At 34.4% G+C, this 23,724-nt stretch overlaps 1 protein-coding gene across 5 annotated transcripts in view; it reads left to right on the top strand.

Annotated features, from left to right (window-relative positions):
- Kap3 (kinesin associated protein 3) overlaps positions 1-23,724 on the top strand; it is a 319,643-nt gene that overhangs the window by 68,534 nt on the left and 227,385 nt on the right. For all 5 annotated transcript variants that reach the window (XR_016549579.1, XM_090406062.1, XM_090406060.1 and 2 more), the window contains 3 exons: positions 2,444-2,598; positions 2,935-3,153; positions 13,866-14,002. Coding sequence is in view for 4 of the 5 variants with exons in the window: in XM_090406062.1 (XP_090262188.1) it covers positions 2,444-2,598; positions 2,935-3,153; positions 13,866-14,002 (511 nt within the window). In the remaining variant the exon portion in view is untranslated. The remainder of the gene's footprint in view (positions 1-2,443; positions 2,599-2,934; positions 3,154-13,865; positions 14,003-23,724) is intronic.

The following is a 23,724-nucleotide window of genomic DNA, read 5'->3' as shown; positions in this document are numbered from 1 at the left end:
AAACAGGACTAACATCGATTATCTGCACAAACAATCTTGGACAGTAACATAAAGCAATCTACTTACTAGCGCTCAGTATCTTGTAAAATCCTAGGGTTTTTGAGGGGTATAGTTGAGTTTTGCTGGTTCCTTCCTCTTTTTCTTGCGAAGTGGCTGCGATCGGGTACTATTCGGCAGTTGTTGTCTTGCTAGTTCTCTCCTTTGGAAAAGTAATATAGTTCTTCGGTAATGTTTAGAACTGCTCCGGTTTCAGCATATGAAAGTTGGTGAAATGCGAGTTGGTACTTTCGTCGAAAAACATCTCGGAAGGTTCTTTATGGCCTCTCCTGACTCCCCCCCTCCCCCTGCACTGGGTTTCCTACCAGCGAACTTCCCAAGATCTCCCAGACGACTCCTCGAGGGACTCCCTACTCTTCTCCTCCCAAGACTCCAGAAAAATTCGAAAAAAACCCTTTTGCCTGCCTGACTACCTTTTATATCATTCGATGTCCCTTGTCTTACCATCCAAACTTCCCGGATTTTTCGGAAGCACCCTGACATCACCTATGCTTACTTTAGGTCTTGGCAGCAAAACTCCTATATTTTAGTGACCTTAGAGATTACTGTTCACCTTCAGCTCACTAATATAATTCTGTCTAATCCTTTTAGTTACATATACTTATAGTTCTACATTCACTTATTTTCACAATATAATACAAAGTTTAATACATTAAAGCAGGTTATATAGTTATATATACTTCTAATTTTATATATTTTATGATCTATGTAAAATCGATATAGGTGAAAAAAATTTTCTTTATTTCACCATAAGAGATTTTACAGTAGGACCTGTCTTAGTAATTTATTCACATTTTATAATAAAGTGACAGCAGAATTGGGTAAAGAAAATAACTACACCATGGACTTTGCAAAGGCATTTGACAGAATACCACATGGAAAACTATTACAAAAGTTGAAGCAAATGGGAATGGATATGAAGCTAGTAGCCTGGATGATGGGGGGGGGATGACAAACATACCAGAGAGTGGTATATGATGGAGTAGAATCTAGGAGAATGAGGGTGACTAGTGGAGTACCTCAAGGTTCTGTACTAGGACCACTATTTAATTTGTATCCTAGGGCCACTATTTAATTTGTATATCAGTGATATAGGGAAAGATTTAAGAGGGGATATTCAATTGCTTGCAGATGATGCAAAATTGGGGAGAGCATTAGTTGATAAAGGTGATGTAAATATTTTGCAGGATGATTTAAATAAATTGGCATTGTGGGCTAAGGATAATGATTCAATTTAATGTTGAAAATTGTAAGGTTATGCACTTCAGTTGAAAAGGTTGCATATGGTGTATCATATTGATAGTACTGGATTGCAGGAAATTGATGAAGCTATGGACTTTGGGATAATGGTGGACAGAGAATTGAAGTTCAGAGGGCACATTGCAAAAGTTGGTAAAATGGCTCAAAGGATTACTTGGGTGTTGAAAAACACACTAACATGTAATGAGAGGGAAGTTATTATCCCTCTTATAAGGCTGTGATCACCTGGGTTTCTTGGTGACCAGGTGATCGCCAAGGTGGTAGAGAAGATTCAGAGACGAGTGATTAAGCTGGTGACAGGTCTGTGGCATTCTCCTTTTGAGGACAGGTTGAAGGTTTGTGGGTTACAAAGTTGAGTTGAGAGGTGGAAAAGAGTGGACATTAAAGAAACTTTTAAGATATTGAAGGGGATTTATGAAATTGATGCAAAGGAAATTTTTCAATATATGGTAAATAGTCAGAGAACCACGGGGCCATCCGTGGAAGTTGTGTAAGAGTGGTTAGTAAGGTTGTGCAGACAAGATTTTTTTCATGGAGAGTGGTGAATGAGTGGAATGGATTGCCAGAATTAGTTGTGAGCTCCCTTACAGTGAATGAGTTTAAGGAGAGGTATGATACGTTTTGTGTGTATAATAGTTTGTTTGGGTCTTCCATGATGAGTCTCTAGACTCCATAGAGATACCATATAATGATAATAATTTATATAGCATTTAATTTGTGGGGATTATACCCATTAGATATATACCGATGCCATTCAAAATGGATGGGGAAGATTTTATAAATTAATCTTTAAGGCTAGAAGATTGATTTATTAAAAAATAAATAAAGAGGGAAGGCATGTATCACCAAGAGAAACTTTTTTTTAATATCTGTCCTGTATACAAAAAGATCACAAAATCTATAGTACATTAGTGCTGTGTTTGTGTGACTATAATTAGTCTTGGTATTATGAAAATTATTGCAAAAATCTCAGGTGTTCTATAAATACACATTTAATTTGTTACTTAGACAATTTGAGACAGTTTTTCTATTTTTAGATCAGTTTAATGTTTAGCACATTATTTTATTTTGATAAGTTTATTTTTATTATTTTATTTTATTTATTTATTGATTGATTTTTTTACAGTATCAGAGTAAAAAGCCTGAATGAATCTACTGATCTAGCAACTCTGGCTACAGAAATTGTAGACAAATGTTCATTAATCCCGCCTTCTAGAATTCATGAGGTTGAGCAGTTACTGTACTATTTACAGACAAGGAAGGAAGTGACTCTTTCTAAAGGTGAAACAAGTAGTAGTAGTATTATTATATCCTGTATTTATTTTTGTTAATTTTACTGAGTTATTTTATCTAAAATAAGTTATCTTCACTTATCTAAAACATAAGATTGCTAATGTTCTAAATGCTCATCCACACTAGTTTTATGAGCAGTTTACAGAATTATAACTGATACACTAATCTACTATTACTTTTGTATAGTAAATCCTCATATTGAAAATGCTTGTGGAATTCCCAGCAGGAATTTTTGAACTTAAAAGCAATTTAAAGGAATGTTGTTTATTGGCATGTTGAGTAATATACTAATCTATTTTAAATAATGAAACTAAACATTTTCAGATTTACGAAGAGCTGAAGTAGAATATGATGGAAAGAATTATTTTGAGAAAGAGAAAGAAGGATTAGAGAGCACTGAGGTAGATGAAATGGCTACAATCAGTAATTTGGATAATTATATTGAACTTCTGTATGAAGATACCCCTGAAAAAATTAGAGCGTCAGCATTGGTTCTTCAACTTTCTAGAATACCAGATAATCTGTGTGCTCTCTCTACAAATGGTAAGGTCATATTTGATACTTTCTTTTGTAATATTCTATATTACAAAAGAAATTTTGTTATATATGTAAATTCTAGAGCTCTGAACGTATCATGTTTGGCATTAGTTATATGTTTAGAAGATATTGGATAAAAATGCACATTTTTAAACCAAATTACATTTCAAAGAAGCCAAAGGCTGACAGTTAAAATCACCAACAATTTTGTTTTACAATAGTAAAATTTAAATGGTTTAGCTTGAAGTCATCAGTTTTGTGCAATTTTTTTTTTTAGTCTTCTAAAATTTTATTTTGTATATTCATCTAGGATGTTAATAACCCATCAAGGAAGGGCCTATCACAGCTCACACAACCAAAATACCCATAACAACTTTGAAAACATTAATTGAAGATGCACTCACAACATCTGTTTGTCTGGTATGGAAGCTTGGATGTTGCTTATCACTCAAGTTGATGTTTAGTGTAATAAATACATTTTTTTAAAAAATATTTATTCCACGCATGAGAGGTACAAGGATCTATAGCACCTCAGTGCAGTGTGCGAGGTGCAGATAATGGTTAAGAAAGAAGAAACTTATTGACATTCTTCTTAAAGAGCATTTGAAATCATTGGGAAACACATCATAGGGAAGGCTGTTCCAGAGGACAGAGGTAGAGGGAATAAATAAGAAAGAGAAAGCAGGTACAATCAGTTTGCAGTTGGACAGCTGCAACTCTTGTTTTAACAGGCTTAACAGTAAGTGGAGGAATGATGTTTGGCAATTCACTAGAGCAGTAACCATGGAAGTGCCTGTAGAAGAGACACAGAGCTGAAAAATTGCATCTCTGAGATAGCAGAGTTAAAGTGAGCCTGTGCAGGAAGAGTCATCTATGAGCTGAATTGCTCTCCTCTGGACAACATCAAGATTTTTTAAGAAGATTTAAGTTGCACCATCCCAAATTTGCATTCTAAGGATGGGTGGATTTGGGATTTATACAGGGTTAGTAGTTGGTTGATTTCAACTGATGACAAGGAAAATAGACCAAATGAGTTGCCATTAGAAGATATAAAGAAGGTAAATAAAGAAGATTTAGGCCCAGAGATTTTGAAGACAGTAGTAGAAATCGCCATTAAAGAAATAAAATGTGGAAAGGCAGAAGGAATAGATGAAATACCTGCAGAATTCCTGAAACAACTTCAGAAGAAAGGAACTGAAGAAATAACCAAAATAATAAATTTAATTTATAACAAAGGAGAATTACCAAAAGATTTTATGACCTTAATATTTATACTTATACCAAAGAAAAGTAATGCAGTGAACTGCAAGGATTTTAGAACAATAAGCCTCATTTCCCATACATCAAAAATATTTATGAGAATTCTAACATGGAGAATTGCATCTAAGGTGGAAGAATTTCTTGGAGATCAGTTTGATTTTAGGGAGAGTAGGGGGACAGGAGATGTGATTGGACTACTAAGAATAATAAGTGAAAGAAGTCTGGACATGAATAAAGAAGTTAATATCTGTTATATAGATTTTGAAAAAGCTTTTGACTTTGTAAAATGGGATAAGATGGTGGAAATAATGGAAAAAGATTGGTATAGATTGGAAAGACAGAAGGCTAATTATTTCACTATACATGGGACAAACAGCCATGGTGAGAGACATATATCATACAACAGAACCAGGTATCATTGGATGAGGAGTAAGACAAGGCTGTTCTCTGGCACCAATTTTGTTTAACATGTATTCTGAACCAATGTTAAAAGAAGCACTGGAGAATTCAGAGGACGGAATAAAGATTGGAGGTAGACAGATATTTGCAGTATGCTACTCAGATGACAAGGCATTATTATCAAATACTGAAACAGGACTACAACATCTGTTGAACAGATTAATAGAATCCTGTATCAATTATGGAATGAAAATAACATAAGAAAAACAAAGGTAATAAAAATAGCAAGGAAAGAGGCAAATATGGATATCAGAATAAATGGGGAAAAATTGAATCAAATAAGGATGTTTAAATATCTAGGAAGTGTGATTAGCAGTGATGGAAGATGTAACAGTGACATAAAGCAAGAATAGTGATGAGAAGAGATGCCTGTAATAGAAAATGGAATTTATTCAGAAGTAAAATGGACAGAAACCTAAAGAAAAGACTACTAAAATGTTATGTGTGGAGTGTTGCCCTCTATGCAGCTGAAACTTGGACATTGAAGAAAGAAGAAATTAAGATTTTGGAAAGCTTTGAGATGTGGATTTGAAAAAGGATGTAAAAAATCAAATGGACGGATAATGAAGAGGTCTAAAATATTAACTAAAATATAAATATTAACTAAATAAATTTAGTTAATATTTATTAATATAGACATGTGTATTCCACTGAACAGCACCATGAACCTCTGCTTGTAGCCTGTTCTGCATTCTCAACAATGAGAATCTGAACCTCAGTGCTTCCTAACCCCATTGTTTTTCAGGAATGACTACAAGTTCTCATTGCCTGCATTACTTGCAAGGGTTAACATTGAAAATTAAACAAGTGGGCTAATTATATTTTACCCTCATCTTTCATTGGAATTCATTACAATATGATGAAGAGTTATCAAGATAATTAATAAAAAGAAAACATTTGAGTAGATGAGACCTGTTTTGTACTTTGTGGAATTTCAAATAAAGCATTTACCCTATGTTTTCATTTACTGGTGTGTCTTAAAGACAACTGCAAATTAAAGGAGGGAAGATATTGATACATAGTCCTTGCAGATATCTCAATGCAACATGTATTTATTTTATAGAAAAAAGGCAAGTGTAAGAAAGTTTCCAGGGTATTTTGGACATAAAATTAAGAAAATGTAAATGGTTATCCACTTTAAAAGAAGAAACAGTTGGTTCGGGAACCAATATTGAAATTGACAGGTTGTTTGTTCCTTGCAATCTCTTTCTTGTGCAGGTGTGCACAGTTTGAAATGCATTTACAAATAAACACATAAAGAACATGACTGCACCAATTGACAAGTGACATTGCAAGAGCACACAGCTCATTACAGTGAAGTCTCTATATTCATTAACCCTAGATATATGTTGGTCTTAATGAAGCAGCATATAGAATTTTTGCTTGTGATAGTCACAAGCAGTCACATGTTACAGTATGTTTGATCAGCACTGAATGTGTGCATTTTACAAACTGTGTGATACAATAGAGATAGGTATGTTGTAGTATTCAGTTTAGTTAGATGTACATTCCTGACAGATCGATTAGCCTCTGAAGGCATGGGGAGAAACTGGATGAAAGACTACAGGTAGGTGAGTCAGAGGCATTAAAGCTATTACAAGAGCTAGATTCAAACATCACATTAAAATTGGAATGGATATTGGCACCTGGTTCTGAAGTCATGCAAGACAGCACCCATTATCTGGTTGTTCAACTTGAGTCTCAGTGCCAGTGTGATTAAGCAGAAGGAGCAAGATAGTTCTATTAAAGAAGTGTGGCATTAGAATGTAATGAATTATAGACCAATCAGTATTGCTAATGTGGTCATCAGTGTTTTGGAAAGGCTAGTTAGAAAATGCATCCTAAAGTGTACACATAGCATCACAACTCCCTATAAGAGCAGCATGGTTTTGTTAAGAGTTAATTTTGCTTTGGCATTCTATTCTATAATAGGGTGAGAGCAGAGCTGGCTAAGAGAAATGGATTTACCATGATTTTGGCAAGCTGTGTGGCTTGATTCCATGTGTGAGGTTCTTATACATAGTGAAAGGGGTGGGTATACAAAATAAACTTGTGATGTGGATAGAAGAGTTGCTGACTGACATCTATCAGAAAGAAAGATACGGAGGTTCTAAGTGAAGTAAGGTGACTATTGAAATACTACTGAGTTCTGTATTTGGTCATTTTATTTGTTCTGTATTTGTTTACTTTGTATGTTTCTTGATATTTGGGATGGTCTGAATGGTGATATTCAATTATTTGCTGATGATGCTAAGTTAGGAAGAGCGATAAGGGACATTGCTGATACATAATTCCTGAAGGCTAAAATGCTGGTTATATAGGCAAATGCCAATGACTGTTAATTCATTGTTTCTAAATGAGTGTGGTTATTTATTTTGGACTGAGGACATTCCAGAGTAATGAGAATTTGCTAGTAGTCAATGAAGCTAGAGATTGGGGGTTATAGTGACAGAGAATTGTTGAGAGCCACATTGCTAAGGTAGTTAAAGCATTGTAATAGATAACTGCAGTCCTGAAGAAAACTGCAGTTATCTGACTTGTAAGAAGGAAAGAGGAGGTTATCTCCCATGTTACAAGGCTTTGATATGACCACATCAGGACTATTGCATGTAGATATGGCTAGCTAGGCTCAAAAGAAATCAGGAAGAATGTTTACTGATTTTCCCTGATGGTGTCCTTGTACCAAGGATGAAATATATAGGAGCAAATAAGTTTGCATTTTACATGCGGTAATCATTATTTATTTCTTAATTATTTCTGGATTAGGTTGGTATGATATAATGAATGGCATTACTATATAAATGCTGTTGCAGTTTTTGTTAATTGTGAACCAGTTGATTCAGACAGTAGGAAAGTGGTAGCATTTTGTGAGATTATTATAAACACTGTCTTGATTAGTTGAATTTCAGACTGAAGCATGTAATGCACATTTTTTTTTATTCTTGTAGGTCGTTTATTTATAGTATGTGAATTTCATCCATGAAAGGTTGGAAACCTATATCATGAAATCTATACTTAAACCTATATACCAGTACCATCTGTGGGCTTAAGGGTAAGAGTATCTGAAACCTTGCTCTAGAGACCAAACATAGAACTTTTATTGCACAGCTTCCCATAAGCAGGTAATGTGAAATGAAATTCATCTTCTACCTAAAGACATTCTCAGATGTCCATGTCAAGTGTCCATAGTTTGTTAATTGGAAAGACGCAGCCACTATTCAGTTGGCCAACCAGACTAGCAGTAGGATAGTGAGTGATTAAATATTTATTTAATGCAGTTTACAGATTTTAGATGGGCTGCTCTGGGAAAAAATGCTGAATTCTTTTATTACAGCAATAAAATGGTGAAAATCATAATGAATAATCTTCTAGGAGAGTAACCATATTTGATAATCTGACACAATTACTGTTTCCTTATTAGTTTCTTTTCAACGATTTTTCTTTCAAATTGATCTATTATTTATAGAAGCTGTGATGTAGTTTTCTGAAGATAGTTTTCTATAATTTTTATAATTTTAAGACTTTATTTCAGATTTCTTGTAATTTTTTAGGTGTGCTTAAGAGTTAAAGCTGGATAACAGAGAGGAGAAGACCTCTGCATAGCCTTTTAAGGAAATCAGAGAACTGACCTCTGGGCTTCTGATCTAATGTCTAGCCCTAACCTTCTCATTGTATACTCTGTTAGGTATCTACTGCATATTGAATGAACAAAGATGGGCTGTCAGTTTGGGATTTAGCTGACCAAATTGTATTCTTATTGGCTTTAAACCATAATGCAAAATGATGGTACAGCATCACCAGTTTTATGCTGGGTGGGGCATTTTCCATTTAAACAAGGCCACTGTTGTTTTCATCAGAGAATCAGGGCAAACAGCGAAAAATCAGCTGCTAGAACAAATCCCAGAACATATCCCAACTCAACATCAGCAGAGTTCAAGATTGGTATCATTTTAACATAAGATGCATCTATGGAAAAGAAATGGAACTGTCAGAAGTATTGGATAAATACCAGCTTGACATAATAGTTGTTAATGAAACGAAGACAAAGCAGGTGAGATCTTTCAAAGCAACAAATATCAGATGTTATATTCATGCAATAATGATTAGAGAAAAGGAGTAGCTATAGTATTCAACACTAAATATGAAAATAATCTTCTTGAATGGCAGGCAGTATCAAGTAGAGTAATGTGAGCATTTATCAAAACGAGGAACTGTACAATGAGACTTATTTGTGCTCATGGTCCCACAGGAGGTATGCTAAGGGAGAAGTGGAGGCATTAAAGATGACATCTGACATAAGAAAAAAGGAAATATTGGTTATTGTTGGAGATATAAACAGCAGAGTAAGAAATAAGTACCAGACACAGAGAAATATTTTGGGAAACTTTGGAGAAAAGAGTAAGCTAATAATAATGGTAAGTACCTGCTGAATTTCTGTTAAGGATGTGACTAGTTATTACTAACACCGTGTTCCAAAATAACAATTTGCACAGATTCACATAGAGGGAAGATGCAAGAAATAAGAAGTCTCATTGACTATGTTCTTGTTGATAGCAGTGTTTTCCCACTGGTACAGTTGATTTGAAATTGAAAGTGAGCACATTTAATTTTGAACAGAATAAAATTAAATTTCTTATTGAAAAGAATGGTGTATAAGAAACTTCTAAAACAATTCAAAGTTGAGCAGTTTTCTGAATTGAACTATAGATTCAAAGATGCAAACATTATTCAAGAAAAAATGAAAGATTTTGAACACAAGAACCAAATCTTGGATATTCAATGACAAACCTTAAAGAAAACATTAATTGATTCATCCAGTGGGGAACATCTGGTTACGCTGTCTGCGATTATATGAAAATCCGAATTCCCTGGTAGTCTTAGGAAATTAAAGAGGCAGTAAAGGAAAAGAAGGAAGTGTATTGACAGTTTCTAGCAAGCAAGTCAGATTGCGCTCATACAGAGAAAAATGTAAGAAAGTAAAGCACTGTGTATAACTAGGTACACAAAAGTCATGGTTAAACTTTGGTAAGAACATGAAAAATAAATATCAGGAAAGTATCACAATATTCTGGAGGCTACCGAAAAAGCTTAGAAAAAGAGGAAAGAATATTGTAAAAGGAATCAGACTATAAAGATGACTTTAAAACTGAAGATAAAGATATTCTAGATATCTGAAGTAATTACCTTGAAAGGTTTCTAAAATGAAACAAGCAGTGATAGCATAGTCGTAGAAAACACTCAGGAATGCAATCAGGAATACTCATCAATATTTGAAGTAGAAAAATCCATCAGAAATCTCACTGTGGAATAGCAGCTGGAGTAGATGATATTTGACCAGAAATGCTTAAATTTGAGGTAAAAAACAGTTTTACTTTGGCAACATAGCATGATTCAGAAGATCAAATTCCAATATGATTGGAATACAGCTCTCATAGTGCCTGTCTATAAAAGAGGAAATAAAAGTAAATGTGATAATTACAGATTACTTTCCCTTTTGGGTGTTCCTGGTAAGATTAATGCAGGTATACTTGAGAAATGGTTAAGAAAATTTGTGGAAAGGAAGCTTGGTGAAGAAGCTGGATGCAGGCCATATAGAGACTGTCAGGATCAGATTGTCATTTTAAGACAAATAGTTGAGTGATCTTAGGAATATAACAAGGATTTGTATTTAAGTTTTGTAAATCTGGTAAAGGCCTATGACAAGGTGCCAAGAGGAAACTATTCAAAACGCTACAGATATATGGTGTAAATGGGACATTATATTGAGTAATATGTAGTCTCTTTTTAAGTTGCGACCCCTAATGCTTGTGATCTGGCCACATTCTGGGCAGAAAAACTTTGGACCTTCTAGTGTACTTAGTGTATTTATGATGTAAATCGTGTTGTTTTTCTTTTCTTTTTAATTCCAACATATAATCAACTGCCGACCACTACCACTGGTATTTCCACAGACAATCGCAAACATCCATACCCATGGCAGGATTCGAACCTGCAGCATTTTGGCTGGAGAGCAGATACACTAGCCGCTCAGCCAACCTGGATTGTTATTGTTCCCATCTTCTGACACTGAAAGAAGACTTGATGATCGGTTTCAAAGACTTTGATGAGCTTAAAATATAATTGGGTCATAAATCCATTTCTTTCTGATGCCACTTTTGTTCATCCAAATTTATGTGAAGAATTTATTGACTTAAAAAATTATTTTGAAGCTCAAGTACAATTTCAACATCGTGGGTATGAAAGATTCTGGCCAAACATGTAATGCAAGTATCCTCAGCTTTCGCAAGAAATAAAATTGCTGCTCATTCTTGGTCAAGAAAGAATTCAGCGTCGTGTCGCAATTGTTAGCTAAGCAGCAAAATAGATTGCAAATAAGTGAAAGAGGAGACTTGAAACTTCGTTTGTTGAACATTGAACCTGATATTGAAAAATTAGCAGGATCTCATCAGGCTCAAGGTTGCCATTAATGATTGGCTTATTAAATATGGTAAGTTTACATCTTTTTTGAGTAAAAATTAATTTGTATCAAAGTCATTAATTTTTAATTAACTATCAGTTCACATATGTTGGTGGTAATTTAGGTTTGCCTAATAATATATTATAATTATCTTATTGAGTCATTAAACTAGTGTAAAATTGAGGAGGGGAGCCAGGTTATACAAATAGCTGAAAGTTACATCCGCAATCATTTTTAATATCAAGTCGAGACTAGCAGACCATGCTCTTTCGCATCGGATTCAATGGAAGATCAATTTTACACAGAAATTGCTATAAGTCCAAAGGCTGTATTTAGAATCAGCATTTGGTATGAAGCACTCCTCTAACCTCAACAAATATGGTTGCATTAATTTGCCAAAAATCTGGAAGACAGTCATTCTGATACCTGAAAACCGACCCTTTTCAAATGAATGTTACAGTTAACCTGATCATAGAGGGTTCTTAAAATATTAGTTATATGTCAGTTTACAAATTGAATTGTTTCTGATGTTTTAGTGTAAATGGCTATATGCTTGTCACAGTTAAAATTTGTGCTCTGAAATGGCTGGATAGAAACCACAGAATGTTAGGAAGTTCAGTAAATTGATGATTTTCCCCCTTTTGGGTGCTGTTAAAGCACTATTATGAATAATCAATAAAACCTAAGCCTTTTGATATGATTTTCATCCTTTGAACAAATGCTTGTTCCTAATTCAGTTCTCGGATTCATATTTTAAGATTGATTTGGACACTCTTCTGTGTTGTATGTTTGACTAATTCTTATTTTATATGTTTATTCATTTGGATACCATCAATACCTGTTTTACTTGTTGTTCTATATTATTCTGTTATTTTTATATTTAGTTTGTGCTTTCATTAAAGATTGTGCATGAATAGCTGAAATGTGTTTTAGTTTTTTTTATAGTTCTGTAGTTAATCTACTAAGAATGCAATTGATGCTGATTTTTGTTTATTTTCATATTTTTATTCATTTTCTGTTTTTTACTGATTTTCTTTCTATGTTTGCCAGGTAAGAGCAATTATTTAATTTAGCTAGATGCTCTTAAAGAATTATATCCTATTTATGTAAGCATATAGAATTATCTGAGGGCAGTCAAGAACTGACTTTAATATCTCCTACATTGATATCAGCTTTAATGTCACCTTCCCTTATGTGGTCCACATGAATTATCCATCACAGCAGAGATAATATGCAGCTATACTGCCACCTGATTTAACATCACACCTTCTTGTGTATCTTAACATCACACCTTCTTGTGTATCTTACTGTAAATCAGCAGTAATTTTAACTGCTGATTTACAACTTAAATATAATTATGTATTACTTTAAGATTCACACCATGTAGAAAAATTATGTATTACTTTAAGATTCACACCATGTGGAAACATTTTCAAATTTATCATTTGAAAATGTTTCCACCTCTTGGTATTTTATCATATTCCCTTTCAAGATCAACAAAACCCAAATAGAGATCATTGTAATATTCCTATGATTTCTTGACCTTTTATTTATAAAGTAAAAAAAAAAAAAATTGCCTTAGCAGATTATGTTTGGTCTAAACTGAGGTTATTCTTTATATAAGTTTTTACATTAACAGTTTTTCTTGTGTTTTTCTCTTCTCAAGTATGCTTACATAAATCTTTCCTGGAACAGTTTTGACATGCAGTTTTTTAGAAATAGGTAAAATGAGTGCTTTACTCATATCATTTGGATTAAGTCTTGAGCATTTTAGATTAGATACCATCTACTCCAACTGCTTTGATATGTTCCATATTCTAATGGTTTTCTTTTCTATCTTCATTATCAAAATATAATTTTGAATTTCTGTATAATTTTTAAAGTAATTGTTCACATCTGGTATGTTTTTATGATCTTCAATTTCTTCTTTTTTGTAGTACTCTTTTTCACAATCTAAGTTTTTTTTAGTAGTTTCCAAAGCAGTTTTTTTTACCTTCTTGATATTTATTTTCAATCTGAATACTTTCCAAAATCATTCTATGATTTTGGAAAGTATTTTATTTATTTATTTATTTATAAATAATAAATAAAAAGAAATCATTTTATTTATTTATTTATTTTTTGTTGGGAATGGGCTATTTTTTACATGTAATTATACTTTACATTTGCTTTGTACTCTAAGAGATTAATGGTTCTTCTTTTCATAAGACTTCTTTAATTTATGTTTGCCATGAAGTTTATTTTTTCTATTTTGTCTATTGACTAGATCATTGTTTTTTTCAAATTTCATGAACAATGATTTTTTTCTCGACTTGCCCTTAAGATGAATTTATCATCCTGTGAATAAATTCTTAAGATGATAAATTGTAATACATCTTGAGGTCTCAAATCATCTTACAAATTTATTTAAAATCTTAATTTTTAATATTTAATGCAAAATATTTAATGTTAAAAACATCCTAATTTCCAGAAAAGTAATTAGGTTTGTAATTTAATTAACAACAGAAGGTAAATTTTTTCTTTCCAATTTGTTTTTTTCTAGAGACTTTGTTAGGAGCTCTTGCTCGTGTACTAAGAGAAGATGGTAAAAAGAGTATTGACTTGAGCACTAACATTGTATATATTTACTTTTGTTTTTCAACTTTCTCCCAGTTTCATCATGTGATTGCTCAATTTAAGGTAATTGAAGACTTAAAGATTATGTGCATGATCTGTTTGTAATTGATAAATTTTTTCTAGATTTTAATCATTATATGTCTTGACAGTAAGTTGTATTTAGAATTATGTACATGGTCTTCAGTTTGTTTGCAGCGTCTTTGGCTGGCCAGTCACATATCATGATTTAAATAGAGTCACAATATTGAATAGGAAATTTAATAAAAATACAGGAATTAATCTATTATCCACTCTCAGTGGAACAGCTAGTCTCAAATTGAGTCTGTTTCCATTGGGTGGATTCTAGCCTGTGGAAACTTACACACACACATTCTTCTTTGGAAGTAGAAACCTGAATGTTCCACATTATCATAATGTGGAATAGAAATAGTTCTGATTTTTGGAAACTTAAAGCACACACACATTCTTACTCAGAGGTAGAAACCTGAATATTCTACATTATCATAATGTGGAATAGAAATAGTTCTGATTTTTGGAAACTTAAAGCACACACACATTCTTACTCAGAGGTAGAAACCTGAATATTCTACATTATCATAATGTGGAATAGAAATAGTTTGGATTTTGTTGGCAGCCAGATGAACAAAAGAGTAAAGATGGCATAAGTTGTAAATCAAGGAATAGTATTGAATATGACCACACAACTTTTGCTTATGTATGTAAACATAAAGTACATTTTCAGCTAATGGTGACTAGAATGGGAGACAAACTGTTTAGGATTAGAAAATTAGGTTGCAAAGTATTTTCACTGAATTGAGTAGTGTATTGTGTTTGACAAGATATCTTTTTGTAACTTTAGCTTAAGTATCTTCATGACTTTAGTATCCAGGACCTACGATAGAGTCTCATGACTCCATCATAGGTATATCACCTCTCCTTAAATTCATTCATTGTCTGCAGTCAAACTACCCTCTCAAGAAATGCATTCCATGGACTTTTAACACCCTTTACGAAAAAAGAAAACAAAAACTGCAGCCTTCAAAACTCAGTTGATAATGACAACAATACCTTTTAATTGGAAAGGCTTGAGTTCAAATCCCATCTCTATTTTCTTCAAATCACTTAAAAACATGAGCAACTGCAGATGAAAATCTTTACACAGTAAACCTTCCAACTTGGGGTGCTTAAGGGTCAAGCTGTATAACTGAGAGGAGACCTCCACATAGCCTTTAACGGAATGCAGAGAACCGACCAGGGCTTCTGACCTAATGTCCAATCCTCACCTTCTCGTGGTGCACCCTGTTGGGTATCTACTTTGATACTGAACGAACGAGGATGGGCTGGCAATTTGGGATTTAGCCGACCAAATTGTATTCTTATTGGTTAAACCAAATCAAAAATGATGGTACAACATGACAAAATTTCATGCCGGCTGGAGCGTCGCCCGGTTAAACAAGGTCCCCGTTGTTTTCGCCAGGGAACCAGCGCAAACAACGAAAAGTCAGCTACTGGAACAAATCTGAAAACACATTCCAACTCAACATCACCAGAGTTAAAGATCGATACTATCAACATAACAAGCCTGAATGGCAAAGAAATAGAGCTAGCTGAGGAATTAGATAAGTACCAGAACGACATAATAGGGGTGACTGAAACAAAAAAGACAAAAACTAGTGAGATCTTTCTGAGCAATAAATACAAAATGTTATATTCAGGCAATGACATTCAAGGAAAAGAAGGAGTAGCCATAGTATTCAACATAAAATACGAGAATAATCTTCTTGAATGGCAGGCTGTCTCAAGTAGAGTGATGTAGGCAAATATGAGAATGGGGAACTGGACAATGAAATTTATTTGTGCTTATGGTCCCACAGAAGGTTCTACTAAGGTAGAAGTGGAGGAATTTTTTGATGCTTTAGAAAAAGCAACTGACACAATGAAAAAGGAAAAGTTGGTCTTTGTTGGGGATCTGAATAGCAGAATAGGAAATGATTGTCAGACATACAAAAATATTCTGGGAAAATTTTGAAAAGAGCAAAGCTAATAATAATGGCAAATACCTGTTGGATTTCTGCTCAGGACATGGACTGGTTATTACTAACACAATGTTCCAACATAAAAATGTGCACAAATTCACATGGAGAGAAGAGGCAAGGAATAAGAAAAGTCTCATTGACTATGTTATTGTTGATAGTGATGTTTTCTCCCTGGTGCAGGACACCAGAGTGTACAGGGGTTTTGAAATCGGAAGCGATCAATATTTAGTCTTGAGCAGGATAAAATTGAATTTCATATTGAAAAGAATAACATGTAAGAAAGTTTAAAGCGAATAAAAGTTGAGCAGCTCTCAGATGTGAACTGTAGACTAACATATACAAAGATTATTGAAGAAAAAATGAAAGAGTTTGAGAACAGGAACCAAACCTTGTAGATTCAGTGGCAAGCCGTGAAGAAAACCCTGATTGATTCAGCCAGAGAGGCATGTGGTGAGGTTGTCTGCAAGGATAGAAAAATCACTCCATGGTGGACACACGAAGTTAAAGAGGCAGTGAAGGAAAAGAAGAAAGCATATCAAAAATTCCTGGCAAATAAGTCAGCTTGTGCTCTTAGAGAATACAGACACAAATGTAAGAAAGCTAAACAGTGTGTAAAACTAGCTAAACAAAAATCATGGGCGGACTTTGGCAAGAACATAGAAAATAAATATCAAGAAGATGGCAAAATATTCTGGACGTTGTTGAAGAAGCTTAGGAATGGAGGAAAGTGTGTTGTAAAAGGAGTTAGAGATGATAAAGGTGAAATGAAAACGGGAGAAAAAGATATCCTTGAGGTATGGAGTAATTACTTTGAGAAATTGCTAAATGAAACAAGCAGTGATAGCACACTGGTAAAAACCACTGACCAGGCATACAGTGAGGAATACATATCCATACTTGAAGTAGAAAAAGCCATTAAAGGCTTGAAATGTGGAAAGGCAGCAGGAGTAGATGTTATTCGACCAGAAATGCTGAAGTATGGTGGTATAAAAGTCTTACAGTGGCTTCACTGCATAGTTCAAAAAGCCTGGACAGAGGGATGAATTCCTGATGATTGGAGTAGAGCTCTGATAGTGCCCTTATATAAAAAGGGAAATAAAACTGAATGTGAGAATTACAGAGGTATTTCCCTACTGAGTGTTCCTGGCAAGATCTATGCAGGTATACTTGAGAAACGGTTTAGAAGAATTGTGGAAGAAAAGCTTGGTGAAGAACAAGCTGTATTCAGGCCAAAAAGAGGCTGGCAGGATCAGATCTTTACTTTACGACAAATAGTCAAGAAAGCATGGGAATATAACAAAGATCTGTATTTAAGTTTTGTCAATGTGGAAAAGACATATGACAAGGTGCCAAGAGAGAAGCTATTCAATACGCTGCAGTTATATGGTGTCAATGGGGCATTATATCAAGCAATACTTAGTCTGTATTTAAGTTGTAAGTCAGCAGTTGGAATTGAAGGATGTTCAGGAAGATGGTTTAATGTTAAATCTGGTGTGAGACAAGGATGTACATTACCCCCTCTGTTATTCGTTATCTATATGGATCACATTATGAAGGAAAGTGTATTAAACATGATATCAGAATTGGAGATGTTAATGTCAGCTCTTTGCTTTATGCGGACGATGTTATACTTCTGAATAAATCCGCTACAAGTTTGCAAGATTCTCTGACTAAATTGAATAACTGTTGTAATAGATATGGTGTGAAGGTCAGCATTAAAAAGACAAAGACAATGAAAATAGGTAGAATCGTTGAAAATGTCAACTGTGTTGTGAACGGGGAACCTGTGGAACAAGTAAAACATTTCAGCTACTTAGGCACGATTTTTAGTGAAGATGGTAAATTAAATATGGTAATAGACAACAGAATCAACAAAGCTGGTATGGTAGGAAGTGAATTGAATAAATTCATATGGAATAAGAAAGAAATTAGTTGGAACACTAAATTAGCTGCATACAAGACTGTGTTCAAACCAATTTTAAATTATGGATCTGAGAACTGGGTCAGAAGTAAAACACTCGACCAAAGACTAGAGATCACAGATATGAGAGTCCTGAGAAAGATTAGAGGCATGAACAGATGGTATCAATGGCAATATCATATTAAAAACGAGGATATTCAGAGAGAACTTGACATTGTCAGCATCCAGGAATGCATTAGCAGAGCTAATCTCAGGTATTATGGTCACTTAAACAGAATGGGCTAGGAAAGATTATCAAAACTCTGCCAGGTTGGCAGGAAAACGACCCATTGGAAGATCATGATATAGGTGGATTGATATGGTACAATGTGCCTTATACGATAGAAATATTAGATCTGATAATGATAATATTGGAGTCTTGACAAGTAACATACTGATTTGGAGGAAAATTGTAGATAAGAAGTTATTAATTATGTAAATTTTTCATGTAGTACTATCATATCCTGTACACTCCTTGAGGGTACATGTCAGTAATTTGATGATGATGATAATGATCTTCCAACTTAGCAAACTGATTTCTTGTCACCCTGTTTTATTCCATCATTTCTCCTGTTTTCTGGAATAACCTTTCTCACTCAGAGTCCAGGACTGTGACCTTGAACTATTTGTTAAAGACATCGAAAGATTGCTTCTTTCTCTTTAACCATGTTCTTCTGTTTTCTAGAACAACTTTCCTGGTGAGTTATTCGCAAAGAACTGCAGCCTGTCTCTATTCAGTTAGAACATCAGTACATTCATTCATCTTAATCCCTGTTTATACATGTCACTCATTTGTTTTAGGTACTGTAACCTCTCACATGTGGGACTGATATTAAAAAAGAAAAAATGTATCGTGCATGTATTTTTTAAATAGCTGTGTGTTTGCTCAGTTGAACTGTGCCATTGGAAAATGGTTTGCATGGGAAATGAAATGAGATGCAGCCAGAGCTGTGTATTTTCAGTATGTATTTGAATGCTGGTGGTAAGGCTTATGCTTTGGGTGTTCATAATAATGTTACTCATGCTAAACAACCATTGTCCCAAGATCCAGTTCACTATAGAAAAAGAAAACATCATTCTCTCTCTCTCTTTGCTGGATACGTTGATTAATGCCATCTTCATGGATTCTTGGCATTCTGTTTTCTGGAAACCCATATACATAAGTAGATACATGCCTCACGTCACTCCTAAACAGTATGGTATTAAAAAACTGTAACAGAGTAAAATTGATTTGTTCCAGTAATAATGCCCTCACCTATGAACTTGACCATATTCATGATACTTTCTTAGCCAGTTGCTACAATACTCACCAAATCCACCTCCCCACCCCCCCCCCAAAAAAGAAAACATAGACTACTCCAAATCTATCACAATCCCAGGACATCTAAAAAATTGGCAAAAATCCTGAAAAATAGAACATTGTAACTACTTTACAGGCCTTATAAAAAAAATTGGCTTTCCTCATCTGCTTTCCCAGTGACCAGCTCCATCCCTAGATCTGCTAGGTGTTTACCATGTGCCTTGCAGTTCTAAACTAACCTTCTGTGATCAAACAGGCAGGACGGCCAATGTCAGAATCACTGAGCACAAGGACTGCATTCAATTTCACTACTTTGGCTACTCACTGATTACACTTTTTGATAACCACAATAAGATATGATGGAAAAAGGAACTTTCTTCACTATAAGCAAATATAAAATGGGTGACTATTCCTGAAATCTGTGTCAGCATCAGGAAATCAGAATTTTAGCAAATTTGGTTGCATGAAATTATCTGAAATTTGGCAACATAGAACAATCATTCCTGCCTAATAGGGGACACTATTTAGGACTTTGGGCTCACCTATGTTGAACTGCTTGAGTTTCACTAACCCAGCGTAGTGCATGTGTGTGTGTATGCGTGCGCGTGCACGCACATTGCAAATGTGTATATTGTTTCATGATTATGGCAATTTGACTTTGCTCTAATATAGGAAGTACTAGTTAAATTTGTCTAATTAGTATTTGAATAGAACTCTTAGCCAGAACACTAAATTAGCTGTATATAAGACAGTATTCAAGCCAAACTGATGGATCTGAGAGCTGGGTAGAAGTAAAACACTTCACCAAAGACTAGAGATGACAGATATGAGAGTCCTGAGAAAGATTAGGGACATGAACAGATGGCATCAATGGCAATAGCATATTAAAAAGGAGGAAATTAGGAAAGAACTTGACATTGTCAGCATCTAGGAGTGCATTAGCAGATCTAATCTCAGGTGGTATGGTCACTTAAACAGAATAGGAGAGGAAAGATTAGCAAAACAAGTGTTCTCTGCCAGGTTGCCAGGAAAACGACCCAGAGGAAGACCAAGATATAGATGGATTGATACAGTAAAAAGTGCCTTAGAAGATAGAAATATAAGATCTGATAATGTTGGAGACTTGACAGGTAACAGACTTATTTGGAGGAAAATTGTAGATAGGAAGTTAGTAATGATGTAATTTTTCCCGGAGTACTATCATATCCTGTACATCCCTTAAGGTATATACCAGGAATTTGATGATGATGATGATATAATTTTGGATTAAAAGTTGAATTTCATAGCTGATCAGCAGTAAGCTGTATGTTGCAAAAAACATATCATCTGTCCACTCACACGTGAATATACTTCAACTGTGAATGTTTGATAGAATATATGATATACTTGTATTTAGAGAGAATAGTATAGTATGCTTGGCAAATTGTATTCGTTTTAATCTTTTAACCAAGTGTAAGCAAAGTTTGCATGTGAATTATCTTCATAATTAGTCTATTTATATCTGCAGACTGTTAACTTCATGTGAGTTGACTCAGTATTACATCATCATCAAATTCCTGCCATGAACCCTCAAGGAGTGTACAGGATATGATAGTATTACATGAAAAATTTACATCATTACTAACTTCCTATCTACAATTTTCCTCCAAATCAGCCTGTTACTTGTCAAGACTCCAACATTATGAGATCTTACATTTCTATTTTCTGAAGTACTTTTTACTGTATCAATCCTCCTAAATCTTGATCTTTCTTTGGGTCGTTTTCCTGCCAACCTGGCAGAGAACACCAATTTTGCTAATCTTTCCTTGCCCAGTCTGTTTAAATGACCATACCACCTGAGATTAGCTCTGCTGCATTCCTGGATGCTGACAATGTCTAGTTCTTTCCTAATATCCTCAGTTATAATATAATATTGCCATTGATGCCATCTGTTCGTGCCCCTAATCTTTCTCAGGACTCTCATATCTGTAGTTTCTAGTCTTTGGTCAAGGGTTTTATTTCTGACCCAGCTGTCAGATCCATAAGTTAAAACTGGTTTGAACACTGTCTTGTATACAACTAATTTAGCGTTCCGACTAATTTCTCTCTTATTCCATATGAATTTATTCAATTGACTTCCCACCATACCAGCTTTGTTGATTCTGTTGTCTATTTCCATATTTAAATTACCATCTTCACTAAAAATCGTGCCTAAGTTGCTGAAATGTTCTACTTGTTTTGTAGGTTCTCCATTCACAATGATTCTGCCTATTTTCATTGTCTTTGTCATGTTATTGCTGAACTTCATTCCATATCTATTACAACAGTTATTCAATTTAATCAGGGTATGTTGCAGACCTGTAGCAGATTTATTTAGAAGTATAACATCATCAACATAAAACGAAGAGTTGATATTAACATCTCCAATTCTGATATCATGTTTAATACCACTTTCCTTCATAATGTGATCCATATAGATAATGAATAACAGAGGATAATGTACATCATTGTCTGACACCAGATTTAACATCCAACCATCTTCCTGTATTCCTTCAATTCTAAATGCTGACTTACAACTCAAATAAAGACTAAGTATTGCTTGATATAATGCCCCATTGACACCATATAACTGTAGCGTATTGAATAGCTTCTCTTTTGGCACCTTGTCATATGCCTTTTCCAGATCTACAAAACTTAAATACAAATCTTTGTTATATTCCAACGATTTCTCTACTGTTTGTCATAAATTGAAGATCTGATGCTGACAGCCTCTGTTTGGCATGAATCGAGCTTGTTCTTCAGCAAGTTTTTCTTCCACATTTCTTCTCAACCGTTTCTCAAGTATACTTGCATTAATCTTACCAGGAACACTCAGTAGGGATATACCTCTTTAATTCTCACATTCAGTTTTATTTTCCTTTTTGGGTACTCTGAGAGCTCTACTCTAATCATCAGGAATTCATCCCTCTGTTCAGGCCTTTTGAACTGTGCAGTGTAGCCACTATAAGACTTCCAAATACTGAAGTATTGGAAATCTTATAGTCTTATATTGTTGAATATCATCTATTCCTGCTGCCTTTCCGCATTTCAAGCCTTTGATGGCTTTTTCTACTTCACGTATGGATATCTATTCCTAACTGTATGCCTGTTGAGTGATTTTTCCCACTTTGCTATCACTGCTTGCTTCATTTAGAAATTTTTCAAAGTAATTGCTCCATACTTCAAGGATATCTTTTTCTCCTGTTTTCATGTCGCCTTTGTTATCTCTAATTCCTTTTACAGCACTCTTTCCTCCATTTCTGAGCTTCTTCAACCAACCTCCAGAATAACTTGCCACCTTCTTGATATTTATTTTCTATTTTCTTACCCAAGTCTTTCTATGACTTTTGCTTAGCTAGTTTTACACAGTGTTTAGCTTTCTTACATTTGTCTCTGTATTCTCTAAGAGCACAAGCTAACTTATTTGCCAGGAACTTTTTCTTCTTTTCCTCTACTGTTTCTTTAACTTCTTGTGTCCACTATGGAGCTCTGATTTTTCTATTCTTGCAGAAAACCTCACCACATGCCTCTCTGGCTGAATCAATCGGTGTTTTCTACAGCGCTTGCCACTGAATCTCCACGGTTTGGTTCCATTTCTCAAACTCTTTCATTTTTTCTTTGATCATGTTTCTGTATTTTAGTCTTCAGTTCACATCTGAGAGCTGCTCAACTTTTATTTGCTTTAAAACTTTCTTACATGTTCCTCTTTTCAATTAGAAATATAATTTTATCCTGCTAAAGACTAAACTGTCTTTAGCAGGATAAAATTAAATTGATCATTTCCAGTTTCAAATCCTCTGTACACTCTGGTGTCCTGCATCATGGAAAAAATATCACTTTCAACAATAACATAGTCAATGAGACTTCTTATTCCTTGCATCTTCTTACCATGTGAATTACATTTCAAGCCTCTGATGACTTTTTCTATTTTACGTATGGATATGTATTCCTGACTGTATGCCTGTTGAGTGATTTTTCCACTTTGCTATCACTGCTTGTTTCATTCAGCAATTTTTCGAAGTAATTACTCCATACTTCAAGGATATCTTTTTCTCCTGTTTTCATGTCACATGTCACTTTGTTATTTCTTATTCTTTTTACAGCACTACTCTTTCCTCCATTTCTGAGCTTTTTCAACAACCTCCTCCAGAATATTTTGTCACCTTCTTGATATTTATTTTCTATGTTCTTACCAAAGTCTTCACATGACTTTTGTTTAGCTAGTTTTACACAGCGTGTAGCTTTCTTACAAATGTCTCTGTATTCTCTAAGAGCACAAGCTAACTTATTTGCCAGGAACTTTTGATATGCTTTCTTCTTTTCCTCCACTGCCTCTTTAACTTCTTGTGTCCACCATCGAGCTCTGATTTTTCTATCCTAGCAGAAAACCTCATCACATTCCTCTGGCTGAATCAATCAGTGTTTTCTTCAGGGCTTCAGACTCAATCTCCAAGGTTTGGTTCCTGTTCTC

Source organism: Typopeltis vanoorti, chromosome 16 (assembly GCF_054136105.1).
Source record: "Typopeltis vanoorti isolate ZY-2024b chromosome 16, IOZ_Tvanoo_1.0, whole genome shotgun sequence".
Classification (NCBI taxonomy): domain Eukaryota; kingdom Metazoa; phylum Arthropoda; class Arachnida; order Uropygi; family Thelyphonidae; genus Typopeltis; species Typopeltis vanoorti.
Note: the sequence above shows the minus strand (reverse complement) of the source record. Positions and strands in the feature narration are given on the sequence as shown.